At 37.3% G+C, this 9,699-nt stretch overlaps 1 protein-coding gene across 1 annotated transcript; it reads right to left on the minus strand.

Moving 5' to 3' along the window:
• Positions 1-93: 93 nt before the first annotated feature.
• LOC114155776 (gastrula zinc finger protein XlCGF57.1-like) lies at positions 94-7,235 on the minus strand. The gene is made up of 3 exons (XM_028035858.1): positions 7,116-7,235; positions 6,919-7,017; positions 94-2,635 (listed from the first exon to the last, which is right to left on the minus strand). Exons 2-3 carry the CDS (start codon positions 6,980-6,982, stop codon positions 870-872), a joined length of 1,830 nt encoding a protein of 609 aa, XP_027891659.1. The 5' UTR covers positions 6,983-7,017; positions 7,116-7,235; the 3' UTR covers positions 94-869.
• Positions 7,236-9,699: the final 2,464 nt, after the last annotated feature.

Here is a 9,699-nt window from a genome sequence, read left to right on the forward strand (position 1 = left end):
TTGCCAAAAAACTAAATTTTAAGATTAACCTATGGAAAAAAAAAAAAAGCAATTTCTGAACACCAAAAGTATATAAAGTACTTCACCCCCTTGGATATTTTACTCTTTTATTGTCTTACAAATCATGACTAAATTTGGCTTTTCTGTCAAAAAAAGAAAACAATTGAATGTCAAAGAAAACTGTTCTACAAAATTACTAAACTACAAAACATAAAAGTGATTTCATATTCAGTTCAGTCAAGTCAATACTTGTAAATGCATTCATGTTATCTAGATTCAATTTTAGAAAATATTAATCCAAATAAAGGGAAATCATGTGTAGCCTACTACTCTGTGCATTTGAACCACTAACAAAAATCACAAAATATTTGAAGAAAAATACAAAGTACAGCAAAGGAACAACAAACCTTTTTGCCTTTACTCATTTGTATCTGTGTATTCTCATATGCACATAGCTATGAGTGATTCTATTTCACATATGCAGCTATAACAAAAGTCCAAGTTTAAAAAATTCACTGCAGTCTGAAAGTAAAAGCATTGAAATGCATTGTTCTTTAAAAAAATGCATTCAAAACAATTTTATGAAGACACTGACAATCTCACTGAAAAAAATAACTTTAAATGTCAAAGTAAAACTCCCAAAAATGATGAATTTCATAAAGTATTTCAGCTAAACTTATTTGAACACATTATATGTAATTCATACAGGCTTCTCATCTCTACGAGTCTTCATGAAATTATTCCCCTCTCTAAACAAAAATTTACTAATTTGATATTTCTAGTTTTCATCACTGTCTCACATTTGGGTGACGTAGTAAAGGACATTTCTGCCGGAAAGCTTCTTAACAGAACAAGCAGAAAAACGGCTCCTAACCTGTATGAGTCTTCATGTGAACAGTTAACCTGCTTTTTATGGCATAGCTTTTCTCACATATTGTGCATGTGAAAGGCTTCTCCCCTGTGTGACTTCTCATGTGCAAAATTAAATGAGAATTATGAACAAATCCTTTTCCACAGGTCACACACGGGAATGGCTTTTCATCTGTGTGATTTCTCATGTGGTAATTGAAACTACTTTTATTATGGTAACCTTTACCACAGGTTGCACATGAGAAAGGCTTCTCATTTGTATGAGTCTTCATGTGAAAAGTTAAGTTACATTTCACAGAGAAACTTTTTCCACAGGTCATGCATGAGAAAGGCTTCTCCCCTGTGTGACTCCTCATGTGACATATTAAATGAGACTTCCTAAGAAACCCTTTTCCGCAGGTCACACATGAGAAAGGCTTTTCCTCTGAGTGATTTTTCATGTGGTAATTTAAACTACTTTTTCCACGGAAACTTTTACCACATATCGCACATAAGAAAGGCCCCTCATCCCTATGAGTTTTCTTGTGAATAGCCAATTCACATTTCTGAGTGAAACTTTTTCCACAGGTCACACATGAGAAAGTCTTCTCAACTGTGTGAATTTTCATGTGATTTGTTAAAAAGGATTGTTTTCGGAAAGTTGCCTTACAAGTCACACAGGAGAAGGGTCTCTCAGCTGTGTGAGTTTTGACATGATAAGCTAAACCACTTCTCTCACTGTAAGTCTTTCCACAGGTGGTACATGAAAAAGGCCTCTCACCTGTGTGCCTTCTCATGTGATTTCTTAAAAGGCTTTTGTGACTGAAACATTTCCCACAAGTAGAACATGAAAAAGGCTTCTCACCTGTGTGAGTTTTGATGTGCTCAGATAAATTACCTTTATGAGTGAACGTTTTTCCACAAGTCATGCATGAAACGGGTTTCTCACCTGTGTGAGTCATCATGTGATACCGTAACTGACTTTTCTGACTAAAACGTTTTCCGCAAGCAATACATGAGTAACGTTTCTCACCTGTATGAATTATAATGTGAGAATTTAACACGCTTTTATTAGAAAACCTTTTCCCACAGGTTGTGCATGAATAAGGCTTCTGATCTGAGTGAGTTCTCATGTGAGTATGTAAAGCTGAACTTTGACGGAAATCTTTTCCACAAACAACACATTTGAACCGCCTTTCCCCTGTGTGAGTTCTCATATGAAAATTTAAAGAAACCCTGCTACCATAGCTTTTTCCACAGGTTGCACATGTGAATGGTTTTTCCCCTGTGTGGGCTCTCATGTGCAGATTTAAACCACTTCTGCTATAGTAACGTTTTCCACAGGTTGTACATCCATGCGTCTTCTCACGCATGTGATTTCTCATATGTATTGTGAAACCCTTTTGTCCAGAAAATATTTTATCACAAACTTCACAGGAATACAATCTGTGGCCTGGGAGAGTCCCTTTCTGCTGTTTGGTCGTCTGACATATCTCATGTTGTTTCTGATCATCTCTAGTTTTTCCTTGGTTTTCAGAATCAATTTCTTCTTGATCCCGATTCTCAACTAGGGGAGAATCAGTGTCCTGTTTTTGCACAAGCTGCTCTTCATCCTGACTGATGCAGAGTTGATTCTCTTTGAATTGTTGATGTTCTGGTTCCTCTTGCTCCTGTTTTATCCCCAGAGGTTCTGGTTCCTCTTGATCTAAAGTGGAATTCTCATCTTGGTTATTGAGCTGAACGGGAACCTCCTCCTCTTCTTTAACTACAAGGCATCGTGAGAGATCTGGACAAAAACACAAAATAAAGGCTTATAAATGTGAGCAAAAGAACACACCTTTCAATTTTACTTATTAGAAATCAAGTTATCGATGAATGAGTTGATCAATCTTTTCAACCGACTAAAGATTAATCGATAAGCGGCCATCTTCTTAAAACCTGAGATTTCTCATGCATGAATAGAGTCTTTCTATAATATGAAGAACATATTTTAAATAAGGAAAAAATACATGTGAAGCACTATTGTCCATGAAGAGAGATGTAAAACTATAATTTAATGACAGCAACATTTAAAATGCAACTAACACACTTTCAATGTGTCAGCATAACCGCTGACAAATTTTGAATATTCCAGCAAAGTCAAGTCAGAATTTTTTTATATAGCACATTTACAAAAGTCTCAGCTGTCCGAAGTGCTTCACAAAAATCCCAAACCAATTATAAAACAAAAAATAAAAATGAAGTTTGATAAAAAAAATTTAAAAAATTATAAAATTCACAGAAAATATCAAAAACTAATAAAAACCAAGACAGCTACAACAATTTACAAAAAATTTAAGAAAGTTGAATCAGTGAGGTACAAATATTTCCCCCCTTTTTTTTAAACTAGTTTTGAAGGCCGGAGAGAATAGACGTGGTTTTTAACAAAAATTAAACTGACCTACTGACTGACAAAGCTCAACAGACAGAATGAGACTGATCGCAGTCTGGCTGCTGCCACAGAGAAAGCTCTGTCTCCTCTGGTTTTTAGCCTAACTTTAAGGACAGACAATAAAAGCTGATCAGTTTACCTCAGGCCTCTGGTGGAGTGTAGCGCTGCAAGAGCTCACTAATCTCTATCAAAACAGAGATTAGACACCTAAAAACAATCAATAAATCCTTAAATTTTACCCAAAAAACAAGTCAGTGAAGGTTGCGCAAAATGGGGGTAAAAGATTCACGCCTGCTTGTTTTCATCAGCAGACGGGCTGCAGCATTATGTCTGCTCTGCGGTGGCTGCAGCGAGCTCTGGTCCAACCTAAAGTACAAAACCATTAGTAATCTAAACGTGATGTAATGAATGCAGGGATAGCCCTCTCAAAATCAGGCTGAGGAAGATAAGATTTTATCTTAACAAGGTTCCTCAGCTAAAAGAAACTGGCTTTGATAACAGCGCTAATATGGTTATCAAATTTAAACAGGATCAACAATCACACCCAGAGTTTTCATAAATGGATGACAAATGGAGGTCAGGGGGCCAACAGCACTGTCATGCCCAAGCAGGGGATTGCATTTAAGTTAAAAAAAGTTCTTAGCCATGTCTGTACATCCTGAAGACAATCCTGTCTTTACAGAAGACTGGCTGTCATTAGTAGTCACAGGTAGATAGATTTGAGTGTTGTCTGCAGAGCAACCGTACTTCAGAGAAGAAACAGAGTAGGAATGAGAAATTCACAGAAAACTCCCATTTGAAAGCTAGGACAGGAACCAATGTATATTTTCTGCACTCTAAGGCGCACCTAAGAGCCTTAAATTTTCTCAAAAATCTGCAGTGCATCTTATAATCCGGTGCGTCTTATGTGTGCACTGAATTCCAAAATCTGTCCCTGACACAGAAACGTAATGTGTACAATACCGGTACATACGCTGGCAGCAATAAGCCAATCAGAGTACATAACGTAATACATACACTTCCAAAACTCCTCCGGTAGGAATACCACCGGTACGCAGGAAAACAATATTCGATTTTCTCAAAACCCCCAAAATGGCACCAGTGAAGAGACATGCTTACGATAACTACAGGCTATCAGTACAGGCCATCATTCCAGGAGGATTAACAAAAGAACTCCATCTGCTGGACATTGGTAGTTCGTTCAAAGTGAAGTTGCGAGCTGCGTGGGAGCAATTACACACGTTTAGTAAGACAGGTAGGCAAGTTACGCCACCGTATGTGAATGGACTGTGGATGCTGGGGCTAAGGTATCTGATTTAACTGTTGCCCGAACTTTCGCCAAAGCCGGCATCATTGCTGAACGGCCAGCTGACAACGAGACTGACTCCTACAATGAGAGGGAACCTGGCATGTTTGATGGCAAAATTGCCCAGCTGTTCAATTCAGACACAGAAGATGAGGACTTTGATGGATTTGTGGAAGAAGAATGATAAAAAATAATGTGAGTGTATTGATACATAGTAGAAGAAAGTTAAATTAAACTCACTGTTTTGCTTACGTGAATTTTTTTTTGTAGACAATATGTTTTAGCATTTGCCTCTTAATCCGGTGAGCCTTATGGTCCAGAAAATATAGTAGTGCAGAACCTTGAATACCAACAAAAGACTCCAGACGGGTCAAAACGATCATGCTGTGATCCAAAAGCAGCAGACGAATAGAAAAGTAAAATAACTGCTGACTTTCCCGCATCAACAGTTAAAAAAAAAAAAGATTATTTCAACTTTTAAAAGGGCAAAGAGGGTCCAACAAGGCGTTTTGCACAGCTCAGTGGTTGCCATGGAGATTGAAGGATTTCTCAAACATGCATGAAAGAATCAAGGCAACACTTTGATGAGGGAATAACATTAAAACATGACATAAAGCTAAAAATAGAAATTTTATACATTACTGCTCCTTTAAACAATAGAAACATTCAACTGCCTAAGCACCGTTCGGCTGAAGGAGGCCGGCACTGAGACGGTTTTAGCCAAAATAGCACAGAACTAAACAAATTTACACAAAAATATCAAAATTTGCACAGAAATAATATTTAGACAGTTTGGGCAAGAAAAGTTAATGTGGGGATTAATTACACTTTAAAGTAAACTGTCAGACCCTCTTTTTTTTTTAATGAAATTCCTCTTGCGGCTAAACAACCCCACAACATGATGCTGCCACCACCATACTTCACAGTTAAGGTGGCACAACCATCACTCTTTTTCCTCCAAATGTAACAATGATCATAAAGGGCCAAACGGTTCCACTGTAGCTTCAGTAGACCACAGGACATGTATCCAAACATGACGATCTTTGACCCTGTGTGCATTTGCAAACTTCAATCTGGCTTTTCTATGTTTCCTTTGGAGTAATGGCTTCCTCTTTACTGGGTGGCGTTTAGCCCATGTCAGTGCAGAGCAGGTTTACAGGCGGATAATTACACTGTCTAACCAGCTTCTGCCAACATCTTATGTTTATGTCTTTTGTTCTTGGGTCAATCTGGACATTTTGTACCAAAATACTTTAATCTCTGGAACACAGAGCCCATCTCCTTCCTGATAGGTACGACGGTTGGACATTCCCATCATGTCTATACTTGTTTGGACTCATGAATGCAGCGCCTTCGAGGATCTGTAAATTATTCCCAAGGACGAACGAGATTTGTGCAGCTCTTCCTGATATCTTGGCTGACTTCATGTCGAACAAGAAAGCAGTGTGTTTCAGTTCTGGCATTAAAATACGTCTACGGATGTCCCTCCAGTTAACTCAAATGTGTCAGCTAACCTATCAGACGTTTGTCAAAGAAAACCCAAAAGATTTGACCCAAGTCAAACAGCTTAAAAGACAATTATCCCTGACCAAACGTATGTAAACTTATTCATTCAAAAAAAAAAAATTACAAAAAACTCTTTAAAATAGGTTCTTGCTAAATTTTCTGGCATTTAACAAATAGAAATTATTTAGGTAATTCTAGCAAAACTAAGACAAGAAGCTTGGAAAGATTTGACTTTAGAAAGTGAAAAAAATATATATTGAATTTAAATTACTATATCTTTCTGTAAATTTTTTGAGATTGTGAATTGATAAAGGGCCACTTACTGGTTTCAAGATACACCAAAACCACTGGTCATAAATAAAGTGCACCAGTCGTAAAGCTACTAGCTCTGCAAGTCCATGAGTTTAATACAGCTGATGCAAGAGATAGTTAAAACATAATTATGTGCTTTTTTTGTTTTCAATTTAGAATAATATAAAAAATAGCCCCTCAAGAACTTCGACCCTCTTGGTGTAATTGATAAGCCAGGTTTTTCAGAAGATGGCCGCATCTCTGAACATTAGTCAATCGATAGGATCAATAAACTTTACATTAACTCATTAATGTAACCCCTTTCTGCGGTTTCACACTTGGCTTTAAATATTCTGATATTTGTGTATTTTAGTTTTTGAACCTGAGCAGATTAAAGATTATGAAGGTAGTTTTTTAGCCATTTTCCGAATCGGAAGCTGCAAACGGAAACCAGCTTCGGCTTCATTTGACGGTTCTGAGTATTTAATTTTCCCAGCCGTCATTTTGTTTGCTGAAACGTGAGGGTGTTTCATACCTATTTGGTATAAGATTATCTGAGGTGTCCGGGTGAAAATCAGCAGTCTGTGCTGATCATCCATCTCTTCCTCGGACCTGGCGATGATTTCTTTAAACTCTGAAAACGATTTTTCAACAGGAGTTAAACACTCGCTGATAAACTGTCATTGACGCTGGATTGAAGACATTGTTTAAAGAAAACATTCATGTGTTTACCTAAAACGCCAAATCCGTCTTCAAACCACTTTCTAACAAAGGAAAAGCTAACGCTGCTATCGGTGCTCCGTCGTTATTTCCCGTGTGTTTCACTGTGGCTCCACTGACGAAACAATAAAAGATATTAAGTTCCGCTTTGCATTGTATGATTCCCACTGAAACGCCTCCTTTACATTACATTTATATTTAGAATATTGTTGCAAAGTTTATTTATTTAAGGAGCACAATTCACTAAATGAAACGCATGTTAATTACACATTGTGTAGTTTTCCACCCTTTATTCTTTGAGTACAGCTAATGGAAACAGGAGGTTTAACATGAAAATATTAATATTAATATTAATTAAAAAGGACATATTAATTAAGAAATGTGGGTTTGGTGAAGAGAAGACAGCTTAAAGGTTTTCAAAATTAATTTCAATCTAATAAAAGTGCCTCTCCCTGAAAAAAGAGACAGGAACTCCAACGTTAAAAAAAAAGGTTTCCATCAAATTAAGTTTTTCAAAATCTATTTATTTATTTGGCTAAACTTTATTTGATTACTCATACCAAATTAACTCATTTTTTAAAAGGTTTTATCTTCTGAATTGTTTTCAGTTTAATTGAAATATCTAATTTATTTAATTTGATTAGATGTTTAAGCTTGGACAATAGGACTTACGTTTTTTCATATCTGCACCTTAGACTGTAGTTTTAAAACAAATACAAATAGTATGTATAAATAAAACCTACAAAGACTACTTAAAAAAGAGTGGTAACCTGGGATGTATTATGTAAAGTTTGTCATCCAGTTCTGGAGAATTAGTGGTAAAGATGCTGTTATGAATAATTGTTATAATTTCAAAAGTAAGAAGATAAATACAAAACTGGAAAATACATTCTGATGACATTTGTAGTGAGATGTAAAGTACCTTCTGAAAATAAACTTTAGAAAGTTGTTTTATTTAAGATGTTGCGTTTTCAATAGCTTTAAGTTGAAAATCATCAAGTTGATTGAAACAAAAGCTTGAAAACATCCGACTGGGAATAATCTACAAAGCGTGTTTCACTCAGAGAATTCAGTCAGTAAAATAAAACAAAATTAATGTTTCTTTTTCTTTTAAATATATACTGAAAGAGATGACAAAGCAGGATTTGGAAAATTCAAAGCGGAACTAAACATCTTCAACAGTTTCCTCGACGGTAGTGATGGTGAGATGAAGCCTCATGAGGCATTGAACCACTTGAGCCAATTGGTTCGAGAAAGGGTTCATTTCTTGAGGCTTCATGTGCACACGAAACCACCTACTGGCCAGGTGTATAATCACAGCCAGCTGTATCTTAACACGTGTGATGCATTGAATTTTTGTCTATTATGGCTCTTGGGAATGACGTCACAAAAGGTGTAGGACGAAATCATTTGTCTACATAAATTATGTATACACATATGTGTGTAATAAAATATTGTTTGAATGCATTGTCTGTGTGTAATTATTCCCAAAATAGTAGTGTCATGTGATATGGCATGTTGTGTAATAATGTTTTTCTATAACTCTAAAAAAATGGCCTGGGCTTAATCAGGCAGAGGACAGTGAAAGTGCTTGTGGAACTAGGGAGGGGGTAGTGAATAGGCTAATGCTTGTGTAACTTGGATGATTTCATGCATTTTTATTAAGAAACAACAATTTCTCCACAGTTTTTGGTTTCAAACGATTTCTCTTTTTTGACACTACATGGATGAGGTGTTATTATTGTACCCCAACTCCTTGGAGCACAATAAACACCTCACCTTTACAGAAAATAAGAAACAGTGAAAAATACAGTTCCTCATAAGCAAACCTAATGCATCTGCAAATGTTCAGTTCACCTTACCTTACCTTGTTAGGGCTTATCAATTCGAAAGATGAGGGGAAATCCTCCTCTTTCTCGCCGGCTCCATCCTTCTCCTATCCTTCTCCTATCCTGTCCTCGCGCTCCTAAATATCTCTCTCTCTCTCTCTCTCTCTCTCTCTCTCTCTCTCTCTCTCTCTCTATCTCTCTCTCTCTCTCTCTCTCTCTCTCTCAACACCAAACTAACTGTCTCAAACTAAATAACCACTATCCAAACTCTGCTATCCAAACTACCAAAACTCTATCCACTCTCTCAACTGACCGCAACTCGCCTACAACAACCCACATTTTGAATGGAGCCTGTGGGGTTTCTAAAGCTGTCAAACCCCGCGCCAAGATCTGAGCCACTTTCCGAAGCAGTCACGTGGTACAGCCAGGCAGCGAGGCTTCGGACGTCATCGTTTTCGGCTCCTCCCCTAAAAGAAGCAAGCCTCGATACGCGCTTTACGGGGTGTAGCCGGTCGGTTTTTGAAACGGGAGCTCGCTGAACTTCGGTGTTAAATGCGACTTAATTCGGAACATGACGACGTTGGATTTGGAAAGAAGTGACTGTAATAGTATGGAGTGCAGTGACGAGGAAGGAAGGAGTGGTCGGAATGAAGATAAAGAGTGGGAATTGGTGGGAAAGGGTGGAAAGAAGCAGCGAGCTGCTGAAAGAAAGAGAAAAAAAGGAAATGAGGACAGCACTGAAGACACTGATAATGAAGGAATTGAGG

This window comes from Xiphophorus couchianus, chromosome 13 (assembly GCF_001444195.1).
Source record: "Xiphophorus couchianus chromosome 13, X_couchianus-1.0, whole genome shotgun sequence".
NCBI lineage: Eukaryota > Metazoa > Chordata > Actinopteri > Cyprinodontiformes > Poeciliidae > Xiphophorus > Xiphophorus couchianus.